We start from the raw sequence: 13,368 nt of genomic DNA on the forward strand, positions 1-13,368 counted from the left end.
GTGAAAATAAAATCTAAAAACTGTTCTTGGAATTATTTCTAAACAGAACTTGTCTCTAATCCCAGTGTAACAACTGTATACATGAATTAGATTCATCAAATAAATTTTCAGTGATAATTAGTAAAAACAGAATGTTATAAATAGAATGATGTCATTTGTTTCCAACAACTATTGATATACTAGAGCAATGCAAAAATAATAATAAAAGGGAGATATTTCATGGCATACTTTGAGGTAAGGTTTAGACTGTAATCGGCAAGTTATCTATCTCGGGGTAAGTGCTGCTGGTGAGTATTGTCAGGGCAAACAGGAAATGGGTTAAAGAGTACAACATGATCATTTGACATACATACACATTGTAGAACGATTACCAAGATAAAGATAACATTCACCTCACATAGTTAAAATAGGTGACTTTTCATAATGACGGTACTTAAGCTCTCGGCAACTTTCAAATGTGCAATACATTTTTAATTACAGTTGCCACGCTGTGCATTAGGTCCTAAGAATTCTTAGAGCTGAAAATTTGTGGCCTTTGACCTCATCACCCCATTTTCCCCTTCCATTAAGAGAAACATTTGAGAGGTGATGATGCTGCTCTGTTCTTATACATACATATCACACTAAGAATTAAAAATTTTTTGTGTGTGTTACCCTTTGTGTATATCTGAAGGGTGAAGTGTAAATTAGAGTTTGTTTTAATTCTAATTTTATTGATCTGGAAAAATCCCTAGAAGGTAAGTGAATCGGGACATTGTTTTGTTTATTGCTATGTCCCAGCACTCAGTGAATAAATAGTAAATACCAAATAAATTTGTTGAGTGAATAAATATAAGAACCAACAATTTTTCCCCCTCTTTAATTCCTCCACCTTCCACCCCTAATCTATGGATGTTGCCGTTTCCCCTTAAGAACTGGATCTCTGAAGATGAGGCATCTCCTCCCACACGGACACATTGTGGACCCAGGGCCTGGCGCACCCAGGGTATGGTCCGTGGCTCCACCTGGGGCCCGAACCCGGGACCTTCTGTGTGTAAAGCAGACATGCTAACCACTACACTATCAAGCCATCCCGAGAACCAACAACTCTTAGTTTTAGAGTTTACCATCGCAGTTAAATAAATGCCCATAGGTAACAGTCTTTTTGAAAGAGGTGGTGAGAAATGGGAAAGAAATAAAAATACGCATCTGATGTGGTACAGTAAGGAGATACACATTTAAAATGTAAATAGATAATCTATAGACTATAGACTTCATTTTCTATCTCTATTATAAAATATTCCTTTTCTACAACAACAGTATTCTCTCATTTTTAATTACAGTGCCTTTGCTACCCTTGAAGAGGAGGCTTGTACAGAACTTGTTCCTTACCTTGCTTATATACTTGATACCTTGGTCTTCGCATTTAGTAAATATCAGCATAAGAACCTGCTCATTCTTTATGATGCCATAGGAACATTAGCAGATTCAGTAGGACATCATTTAAACAAACCAGTAAGTGTTTATGATTATTATGAAAAAAATATGTGGCATAGTTACAATCAATAGATTAACATATATTTGGAAATTAAAATGTTTTGGGAGATGTGAACACTTAATGTTTACTACTTGAAGAATGTAGATCTTAAAAAGACAGCAAGTGTATTCACCTTTTAAATAGTATTTAAAAAATAAATATGTGCTTACTGTGGAAATTACAGCAGCGTCTTACATGAATGCAAAACACTTTGTAGAGTGACTAAAGGAAAAGAGATAAAGGTTTTATACTCTGGATTTCAACTCTTCCTTAATTCCAAGTATTTTTGTATCTACTACTTAGTAAACATCGTAGCTTTAGAGTACCACACCTAGACATCTGTTTTCTCACAAGAACTTTTATGGCGAATACACTAGAGAAAATTAGAAATCGGTAATAGGTGAAAAATGCTAAGTAGTGGTACAGAACTATGGCTAGGGAGCCAAACTCTCTAGTAGTGCTCAGAGTAGAAGAGAATAGAATTGGATTTATAATATTAGAACTTTAATATAGTTCAAAATTCCCTGCTAAGTAATAGATTTTGTTTATGATTGCTACATGAAAAATCTTAAATTGTCTGTGTTTTAAGTTATACTTAAAACTTGATGCGGGACACTTGGTTTGTGGGTTTGCTTTGATGTTGTTTGGTTTTTTGGTGGGGCTGGGAGTGTTTTTCTGAATGTCTTAGACCAGACCTTTTAGAATCTGTGCCCCTTGTTTACATGATTACTATGTTGATTTGCTCAGTTTTATGGATTCTTTGGTTTAAACAAGGACACTTAAATGATTATGAAATCTTTTTCTACAAATGCCTCTGTAAGAAGTTTACCTGTCATTTATAATGCACTATACAACAAGAGCTATGTTACATGTCACAGGCCCCAGGACTCAAAAAAAATATCAGCCACGAGAGAGTAAAACATACATATCATTACAGGTTGTGATCAAGTAATTTTTATGTAATGGTATATTTGTATACATTTTGTTTCATAAAAGATATAAGATGATTTAAAAATAAAACAAGGTCATATAAATTAAAAGATAGGCAAAAATAAAATTTAAATGTACAAAGAATGAGTCTAAAGTGTATTCTGTAATGATTTTACACAATTACTCTAAATGGACTTTAATTTTCATAGACTGAAAATGGACTGTTTACATATGATAGTGGAGCTTTTTGTGTTTTTCATCATTATAAATAGGAATATATTCAGATGCTAATGCCTCCACTGATCCAGAAATGGAACATGTTAAAGGATGAAGATAAAGATCTCTTCCCTTTACTTGAGGTATGCCAAGCTGGTAACATTTAATCTAGCAGTGTGTTTCATCAGGAATACATGTCCAAATCTAAAATGAGGATATGTAAGTTAAATAAAAGTGTTAATACATCTATATTCTGAATCATTTCTGTTAAAATGCTGAATAAATATGTTACTTCTCATTAATTATGATACATCTATAATAAGAAATGCTATTAAGTAGGAAAAGCGTAGTGGAACTGTTAGGCTTTTTTTTCTTAAAAGTAGGCTGTTAAGGATTATATTATACATGTTTTCTAACCTGCTCTTCTTAATTGATAATAAATTATCTTGGAGATCTTTCTATAGCAGTATATGTACATTTATCTCTAACCACATTTCTTAGTATAGATATATAGCTATACCATCATTAATACACAGTTGACCCTTAAACAGCACAGGTTAGAACTGCATGGGTTTACTTAGGTGCAAATTTTTTTCAATAAATACCTCTCCTGTTTTCAATCCACATTTGGAAGTCCATGGAAGTGGAGGGCTGACTAAATGCATTGATCTACCCCATTTTATGTTGGGGACATGAGCATTCTAGGATTTTGGTATCTGTGAGAGTGTCCTAGAACCAACCTCCCAGAGACCAAGGGTCAACTTAAGTTTTCTGGGAGAGTAAAGTTATTCTGTGGATTTTTGACTGCATGTGGAGGGAGCAGTTCCCCTAACTCCTGCATAGTTAAGGGTCAACTATAGTTTAAATTTTTATATATTATCTATCATATATAGACAAATATATGTATAATATGAAAATAACATTGGGACTTGTTGCTAATAAGGAGAGACTTCACTTTATACCTTTTCCATCTAGTTTGAAGTTTTTTTCCATTTATACTAAATACATCTTTTTAACCAAAGACATTTTATATGATAAATAACTGAACACTATCCAATGTGGTAACTTAAACCTAAATGAATTGATATTGGTAGAGCCAATTCATACATTGTCATTCTTGTTCTCCCATCATCTCAGGTGTTACCGCTTTTGCTATGGGTTGTCCCTAGCCAGAGAAGTAAATATTTCTGTTAGCAAGAGCAATGGCTAATTCTGGACCCAATAAAACAAATTATTATAGCTAAATATATTTATTTCAGACAGGGGCTCAGAATGTGCCCATTAAAGTCCAGCTATATCATTGACTAGAATAGAAGAATAAATATATTTCTTCTATTTGAGAAAAATTAGGACTATATAATACTTAATCTGTTCTTGAAGGATAACATTTGTTATAGAAAGTTTTTACATTTTTTTGTGAGGAAACCTCCCCTGACCATCTGGCAAACTTACAGCAATGAGTGGCATCCAAAGGAGAAGTTTAAAAGATAAACTTGCTACTGTAGTCTAGTAGAGTAGGCACATAAATGATCAGGATGTTAATGAATACTCTTTTCAAGCATTTATCATAATGTTAAGTATACTCAAATTTTACACGCATACTTTATTCTTCCTAGTGCCTATCTTCAGTTGCCACAGCTCTGCAGTCTGGCTTCCTTCCATACTGTGAACCTGTGTATCAGCGTTGTGTAAACCTAGTACAGAAGACTCTTGCACAAGCCATGGTATTTTTTTAAGTTTTTATCTCTTTCCCTTCTTCGTATCATAAGCATTTTTCTAAGGACAGGCATATGTATACAAACTTTCCAGTAATTAATTCAAAGTAAGTTTTTGAAAAAATGTGTTTAATTTCAGCTGAACAATGCCCAACCAGATCAATATGAGGCTCCAGATAAAGATTTTATGATAGTGGCTCTTGATTTGCTCAGTGGCCTGGCAGAAGGCCTCGGAGGCAACATTGAACAACTGGTAGCCCGAAGTAACATTCTAACACTAATGTATCAGTGCATGCAGGTAAGACTTGTTAATTTCAAATGAATTGAAACCTGATTCTCTGTGTCACATTGGGATTAATTTCTTCTTCTTTCTTGTAGGATAAAATGCCAGAAGTTCGACAGAGTTCCTTCGCCTTGTTAGGTGACCTGACAAAAGCTTGCTTTCAGCATGTTAAGCCTTGTATAGGTATGAATATTTTTTACTGCTGTGATGTGATTTTTAACATTATTTTCATATCAGCTATTTTATGTATTAAAATACATGATTTCATTGGCATTCCAACATTTGTAAATGTATATTTGACTGGTTAAAGCAGCTCTGATGGCAGCAAGCAGGATGGGAACTCCTCCTGTTCTTTGTTTCTCGAACTCACTATCACTTCAGCAGCTTGTTAGTCACTCATGGCTGGAGAAAAGTTGGAAAAGTATTAATTTAGAATAAAGGATATGCCTACCTTTGAAGGCTTGGGGACTATATGCCCATGCACGGATACTTTGAATAACCTCTTTTTTTAAGCAGTAGAGGTACCCAGAAGTAATCAGGTTTTCTTATGCTAAATCAGATTCAGATATCATAGAAAACTCTTCAAATAATTTACTTTAAAAGTATAATGATTTGCTTCTGTTGTAAAATCATAGCATTTGTGTTAGCCTTCTGTGAAGATAATAAGGGATTCCTTGAATAATGTAACTTAAATTGCTATCAAACCCATGGATTAAATGGGGTTTTGTTGATTTTTCTGTTCATTTCTATATCCCATCATTTCGGATGATAGTTGTTTATACTACATGATTTAATAAACCTTTGTTTAGAACATTGACCTTAAAAGTATTTTCATTTGATATAGATGCACTTTGTGATTTTCTTTTCCAGTTTTATTGAGATGTAATTGATATAAGTTTAAGGTATGCAACATAATGATTTGATATGTTGTATACCTTCTGTATATATTGTGAAATGATTGCCAAAGTTTAGATAACATCCTTCATCTCACATATTTACAAAGATTTTTTTCTTGTGATGAGAACTTTTAAGATGTGTTCTTAGCAACTTTAAAATATACATTATAGTATTGTTAACTATAGCCATCATGTTGCACATTACGTCCCCAGAACTTATTTTTTATAACTTGAAATTTATAGTTTTGACTATGTTCACCTAGTTCCCAGTTGTACTTTGAATAATAACTACACTTCTAAACTTTGAGTAATAACATTAATTATGTATTAAAATAAACCATTAAGTTCAGTCCTAACTATCCTAAATGAAAGTGTAGTGCATTTCTGTTTTATGTAAAGCTTGGTCTTTACATAAATATTTACCAGCTAATTTAATTTTTATGAGTTTAAAGTTGTACGGAAGGATTTTGTTTATGACTTTATGATCATGTGTACATTCTTTAGGATGTACACAGAGCCTAGTTTTCTCTTTTTTTATGTTATCAACCATGGTGATTACTTTCTAGATTAGTGATTCTCAACCAAGGCAATATTGTGTGCGACGCGCCCTGCCCTCCCCCCCTCCAAGAACATTTGGTCACATCTGGAGACATTTTGTTTAACACTAGGAATGTATTACTGGTATAGTATATAGAGGAAAAGGATGTTGCTCAACATCCTACAATGCACAAGACAGACCCCCACGACAGAATGAGCTGGTCCAAATTATCTATAGCTAAAATTGAGAAACCCTGATTTTAGACCCACTAATTTATTGGGGGTTAAAAAAATGATAATACTCTAAATCTTCACTTAACAGTGAGAATACATATATAGACATTTTCCATATCAATAAATTATTACTCTTGAGGTACAAATCATATAGATAGACGAGGCAGGATAATTAGTTGGTTCTCTTTACCAGTTTTCAAAATAATGAATTGATTCCCAGCATCCTTCATAGATATCTATATTATGTTTCAGAATTTAGGTTTTTGAGTGTCAGTATGAACTCACAATACTCAAATTGTCCTATTTGCAGGCAGTGGGAGCTTTAGTTGGTTCCTGAGTCCATTCATGTTAGTTTGGTAATTTCTTTTCCTTTTCTGAGAGCCCTCATTCATTCCTTTTAAATGGAGAATTATATTGAGAGACCACAATCTGAGCACTATGGTAAAAGTTATTTTAAAAACCAAAGTCATTGATTTAAAACAATATTTTGTGTGTGTGTAAAACTAGCTTTGAAGAAAGTCCTATTGTATCGTGTTTTCCTCACTTTTAATTTGATTTTTCTGTCTGATGAGAGGATTATCTGACCAACTCCTTTTTAATAATACCTGAAATATACCAAAACTTATTTTTCCTGGTCTGCTTTATATGAGAGTTCAGATATTGCCTCCTTCAATTACTTAAGATAAATATTACCAACACCTTTAAAATACTGCTATTTCTTGACTATATTTCAGTTTCCATCTAGTAGATTGTCTTTAAAGTATAGTTCACTGCCATTGATAAGTTTACTACATAGTTTTTTAAAACATTTTTTTTTTTGTAGCTGATTTCATGCCAATATTGGGAACCAACCTAAATCCAGAGTTCATTTCAGTCTGCAATAATGCCACATGGGCAATTGGAGAAATCTCCATTCAAATGGGTAAGATTTTTCTCTTCTTTAATAGTATAAAGTTTTAGATGCCTTAATATTTTTGTAATTGCCTTTTTTTAAAAATAAATGAGCTTTATATATTTATAAATAGTTTATGTCACAGTTAATAAAAAGAGCAAAACTGATATTTTAACATTTCAAATTTTTCTTTTGTTTTTCTCTTGGGGATGATCTAGGTATAGAGATGCAGCCTTATATTCCTATGGTGTTGCACCAGCTTGTAGAAATCATTAACAGACCCAACACACCAAAGACGTTGTTAGAGAATACAGGTACCATATGACTGAACTGTTTTGGTGAAGAGAAAATTACTTGACTTTTAATTTTAAGTTAAGATGCGTAGAGAAACCAAAGCTAGTTTTAGAAACCTAGTTTTTTAACAGCTATTTTGGATTCTGAGCAGTGAAATGTTCTGTTTTAGCTGTATTCCATAACTAGTTTTCAAAAACTTTCAAAAAACACTTCTCCCCTATTGTAGTGTTTCAGTACTCCCAAAAATGAACCCCAGCTAAAATAACTATTGAACAATATAAATTTTACATCAATTCAGAGAGTAACTGAGAGCTGGGAAGTAATGATTTTTTTTAATCTGTAAAAATGTGGCCAAGGATAGATAGCGTAGTGGCTAATTGGTTTACAACGGCACATACGTATTTTCTATTTCATTGTATCTTTTCCTGCAAATTGGGAATTTAAGCAGTACTCAGTACCTTGTGGGATTTTTATTCAGGAGGCTTGTTTCTCTTTTGCATTTACAGAGAGCATGTTTAAAGAGTACCTTCCATACTATAGAACACATTTCAGGGTGATTTCTTTCCACCCCCTTCAATTTTTGCTAACGATGATAAAAGTTGTAAATTTTCTCTTCAGTCATGCACATTTCTTTATATACTAAGATAATTCTATTCATAGTCAATGAGAGTCTTACTAAACTGGACAAAGATTAAGGTTTTTTTTAATATGAAAATTTGTTTCAAAGGCATTTTAATTTTGTATTTTTTAGTTAGGAAGTTTTTTGTAGCCTAATGTGATTAAAATTGATGTTTATTGGTATGGAAGGAAATCTTTTAATTGTGAAACAGTTATTGGCTGTTTGGCTGTATGGGTACTGTTTATATCATCAAGTCAATTAGATTTTCTTGCTTAAAAGTATAAAAATGTGTGTATAGGATCGTTATGAAATCTTGTCAGGTTTTTTCTCTTTAGAATGCAGTACCTATACATGACATTCAGATTTAGAACACTTGTTTATTATAAAATTACTATTGAACCTAAAGAAACTTCCTAGTTATTTTTAAATGTGAATGCATAATTGCAAATAAATGTTGAGTGTAATGTATTTTAAAGTTTCTTGTGGGATATCAGTTGGTGATTTGTTCTAATTGGCTTTATCTATAAGATTATCTTCTAAGTATGATTCTACCCTAAGTAAATCAAAAGGTAATTGATAATACCCTTCAAATTGATGTACTGAATTGATGTGATTGAAAAACACACTTGGTATTCACTGGATTACTCTTACTACAAGTGGCTGCAGAAAATGTTTCCTTTATTTGTTAAAACTCAAAAGGGGCGGGGGGAGTAATTAATAAGTAAAGTCATTGTCAATGGCTAATTCTATAGATTTTAGCAACTTAATTACTGTTATCTTAATATTTCATAAAGCCAATTCTTTAGTGTGTGCAGTTATTTGCTTTTTTCAAATTAGTATATCCTACACTGAACTTTTTCAATGGACCATCATCTGCTTTATCGCATGTTTCATTGGATTGTTCATACTTGCCTGTTTAATGAGAATGTTGCATAGTTTGTGTCTTTTGAGCATAGGTTTTCTTTCTCTTGCTTCATATGAATCTGCTGGATTTTAGTATTATCTGTGTAGTTTGCTTCAAGTAATCCTAAAACATTTTTCTTTACCCCCCCACCCCCACCCTTTTTTTATGAAAGGTTAACCTGTAAGTTTTTGAGAGAACACCATTACATTAAAGCACCTCATGGTTTGTTTTCTGTTTGTATTTTTTTTTCCCGTTGTGTATAAATGTATTTATATGTATGTACCTTTGAATTGCAGAATGCAGTTTTGAGTTGCACTTGTTTTATTAGCTCTTTGTAAGTTTAAGGACTTCCTGAATTTTGATGGCGAATGTGTTTAATTCCCATTTTAAATAAAATATTAGCTTGTAATCGGTATAATGTATTAACTATTTTTGTGCTATGCCTTTTATAGCAAAAACCGAATATTTGTTTATTCCTTTGGTCCACATATCATATGTCATTACAGTGGACTGTCTAAATTTCCTTTTTGTCAAATATGGTATGAAATTAGTAGACTATTACTGCTGAGTTGTAATCACCTTTAGAAGGTTTTTGGAATGAGATTTGACATAGCACAGCAATTTTCCAGTCCATTCAGTGTGTACCATAACTCCCAAAGTTTTTAACAGTTGATTATGATAGCAGGCAACAAATGGTCCACTGGTTTGATTTGGAAATGTTGACAAACAAACAAAAAAACTTTACCAAAATTTGGATTAAATTCCTAGATAATTTTCAATGAATAACAATCACTTATAAAAAGGTTGTGGAGAAATGAGAAATTTTAACTGTTTTAACTTCTTAGAAGTGTGCTTGAGTAGATTATTCAGAAATGTAATCATTCACATTTACTAATATTTCTTGGGGAAAAAACATAGATTTCATTACTCTGAAATTTCAACTGTCTTTGAATGAAAAACTTCTAAATCATCCACTTAATCGCTCATCTTTTTATTAACTGAAAACGGTATATTGATACTTCATTGAGCGAGAAAAGCAATTCATCATGGTTTTTGGTGTTCTCTCAATCTAAAGTTTTTTCAATTCCTTTTGTTTTTCCTTTTTTAAGAGTATGCCATATATGTTGCTGCCCCTTATTTTAGGGGGTGGTAATAAACAGCACTGGTGAAATCTTATGTTTATTATCATACACAAATTCTGTTGGTTTCTGTTTCTGAGTTATTTGTTGTTTTTTCTTTATTTTTTCTCCTTCCCCCTCATTTGCTCATGTCTTGGTTGGCGTTTGGTGGTGTATAACCGTGATTGCGTTACCTTAGCAATAACAATTGGTCGTCTTGGTTACGTTTGTCCTCAAGAGGTGGCCCCCATGCTACAGCAGTTTATAAGACCCTGGTGTGTATTATTCAATCTTTTTTTTTTAATTCATTTTTCTTCACTCTTTCTTTCTCTTTCTATCTCACTTTTAGATATATTTTCAGTTGGTTACAAAATCACAATCCTTAATCATTGCCAACCATGTGACTAATCTTGTCCTATCAGGTTTGTGAGGTTTTCAGTAGCATCGTCATGTATATTTATTTTATGTTGTGGCTAACGACTAATTGATGCATGGGATAAGATTGTCACATGCTTGCTGTGTTAAAAAGCTTGATTATACATAAAAAAGCATTTAAATATCCACCAGTAAATTAAAGATGCATGCAAATTCTATAAATTTAGGTTTTTGCATTATGTTTCTTTTTTAGAATTAATTTGGAAACTTGGATTGCATTAAGAAATACATGTTTAAATTTGTTATGTATAAAAATCTTACTTGCTTGTTAATGTAAAAGTTAAACATCTACACCATAAGTTCTATAATAATAGTTTATATTGTGGCAGTATATCCTATGTTCTGCTTCTTTCAATTGATAATCTTTCAATTCAAGTCATTTTTAGTAGTGTTTAATGGAATACAAGTCATAATACAGTTTTTAAAATAAGTAATTTACTCTTGGCTCAAGCTCATTAATAGTTTAAATGGGAGATTAAAATCAATTGTCCATTTCATAGATGAAATCTATTAATAAGAAAATGTGAATTTCAGGGCTTTCATTATATTGAGATTAGATGGGCCCACATACAGGAAGTGTGAGAAACTTGATGAAAAGTCTTTGACTATAAACATACTGTGGTGCTTATTCCATTAAATACTGTTCATTAGTATTGTAATTGAACCTGCCTTTTACTTAAATGCTAAACTCAGTTCTATAATTCAATAGGTGCACCTCTCTGAGAAACATAAGGGACAATGAGGAAAAGGATTCGGCATTTCGTGGGATTTGTACCATGATCAGTGTGAATCCCAGTGGAGTAATCCAAGTAAGATGTTTACAGAGATTTGTTTTTACAATGAAACTTTAAAGGGGGAAATATTTGAACATTTTAATTATAAAAATATTACATATATTACATATTTTTTCAAAGATACTCTAACAAATTATATATTTAAAATATGTATTTTTTAATATCTTGAAACATTAGTGCTTGATTTTTATTTCCTACATCCTTTTATCATGAAATATGGTAATAGCAGATTGGAAGAATAAAATTTTATTCTTGTATTGAATTAAGCCAGAGTTTCTTTTATTCACATTTAGACCTCATTTATTTACTTTGTATGTATTTCCCATTTCTAAATAACAATTCGTTGAGTTCGAGGATATGTGCACTTAAGAGAGTGACCAAACACTAGGGTACTCTTTCTGTAACTTAGAAACTCAGTGGTGACTAAAATAAAATACTGAATCAGTTGTTAAAACTGCTTTGATTTTGAGAGCTTATGATTTATTTATTTATTCGTCTTTATTTTGTTTCCTGTCTTAGTTCGTATTATATTGAGCATTTTAAAAAAATTATTTGCCAATGATTTCAAGCATGAGTCTGATCAGACCTCTGGACCCAACTGCCAATTTGCAAGACACAAAACAAACATTTTGATCAACACCATGTATATGAAATCAAAATACAAACTATGAGATTCTAAGTTAAATGCCCTGAGTTCCTCAACAGATAAATTGTAAATAAAGTATGGGTGGAGTTTTCAAGAAAATAACCTTTCACTTTCAAGAGATGGGTGCCTCAAACATTTTTTAATTGAGATGTTTTGGTATTTCCTGTCCTGTATTACTTAACTGTGTTTTTTAATTAAGGTTTAGAAAAACATACATTACCAGCTTATAGAATTCAGTTTGATATAAGTGATAGGCATTGAAAACTTACAAATTAGAACAAGAAAAAAAACTTTTGATTAATTTCACATTTGTAAAACATTAATGACTTACTATTAAAACAAGTTAGTACTGTCTTTAGAGATGGTCTCTAATTGCAGAAGAACCTCCTATCATTAAGTTTCTTTCAATATTTAAGATCTTGTGTCAAATGTGTTTTAGGGACATATGATGTATACTATGTTAAAAAGGAGCATTTTTCCACCGGGATTTTAGTTGGGCTTTTTCTTTTTTTGAATTAATATTCAAAGTAACATATGCAAATATAGTCAAGAAATCACTACCAGTTTAAGAATTGTAGAAATTTCTACTTTTTACATATGTATTTGGATATGTTTAAAAGAAAATGTCGTTTTATTTTTTATGTTTTAATTTTTATTCACAAGTTCTAGACATGTGTGTATTTAAGTTTTTAACATTAGACTGATATTTGGAAGACATAACATAATTTGAATAAACCATGAACTTTGGGAGCACGGGATTTTCTTTTGCTTAAATATGTGTTTTATACACATACTTTAGTATTAGTAAGTTTTGAAATTAGATTTTCTGAATATAATAGTAAAATTGAAAGTAGTTGACATGTCAGAGCATCAGCAATACCTTGACTGTTGTCTGTTGGATTTTTGTTTCAGCATGGTAGTCAATATTTAAAAATACTTTAATGAAATATTTAAAGCATATGCCTGTTGTCACCTTGTTATAGTCGGAATAACCTGATTATCTTTTAAATAATTGTCTGAGCTTTGGGTCTGTCATTCTTTTTTGTTTGAGTTTTGTTCTTTTTTGTTTGAGGCATTGGGTTGGATTGGATTGAGTTTGGTGTTATTTGTAACTACATAATTAGTTTTACTTCTAACTTTTGGTCATTTCATTTAAGTTTCTATCTTATTATGGGTCTTCAAATTTAAATTTATTAATTCCTATGCTTTACGTTAAGCTTACTTGGTATATACTTTTAACTAACTTTAAATTATTTTTAGGCTAGACATAACTGTAAGATTTTAGATTTATATAATCCTTTAATATGGTAAATGAAAGTTTTTTAATTGATGCTCATTT

At 31.7% G+C, this 13,368-nt stretch overlaps 1 protein-coding gene across 3 annotated transcripts in view; it reads left to right on the forward strand.

The window, feature by feature from the left end:
• The window catches only part of TNPO1 (transportin 1), an 84,925-nt gene that overhangs the window by 66,382 nt on the left and 5,175 nt on the right, over positions 1-13,368 (forward strand). For all 3 annotated transcript variants that reach the window (XM_039870177.1, XM_039870178.1, XM_039870179.1), the window contains exons 14-22: positions 1,323-1,494; positions 2,719-2,805; positions 4,279-4,386; positions 4,517-4,675; positions 4,756-4,843; positions 7,151-7,249; positions 7,438-7,533; positions 10,354-10,429; positions 11,299-11,398. In XM_039870177.1, the coding sequence (XP_039726111.1) occupies positions 1,323-1,494; positions 2,719-2,805; positions 4,279-4,386; positions 4,517-4,675; positions 4,756-4,843; positions 7,151-7,249; positions 7,438-7,533; positions 10,354-10,429; positions 11,299-11,398 (985 nt within the window). The remainder of the gene's footprint in view (positions 1-1,322; positions 1,495-2,718; positions 2,806-4,278; positions 4,387-4,516; positions 4,676-4,755; positions 4,844-7,150; positions 7,250-7,437; positions 7,534-10,353; positions 10,430-11,298; positions 11,399-13,368) is intronic.

Source organism: Pteropus medius, unplaced genomic scaffold, assembly GCF_902729225.1.
Source record: "Pteropus medius unplaced genomic scaffold, Ma_sr-lr_union100, whole genome shotgun sequence".
NCBI lineage: Eukaryota > Metazoa > Chordata > Mammalia > Chiroptera > Pteropodidae > Pteropus > Pteropus medius.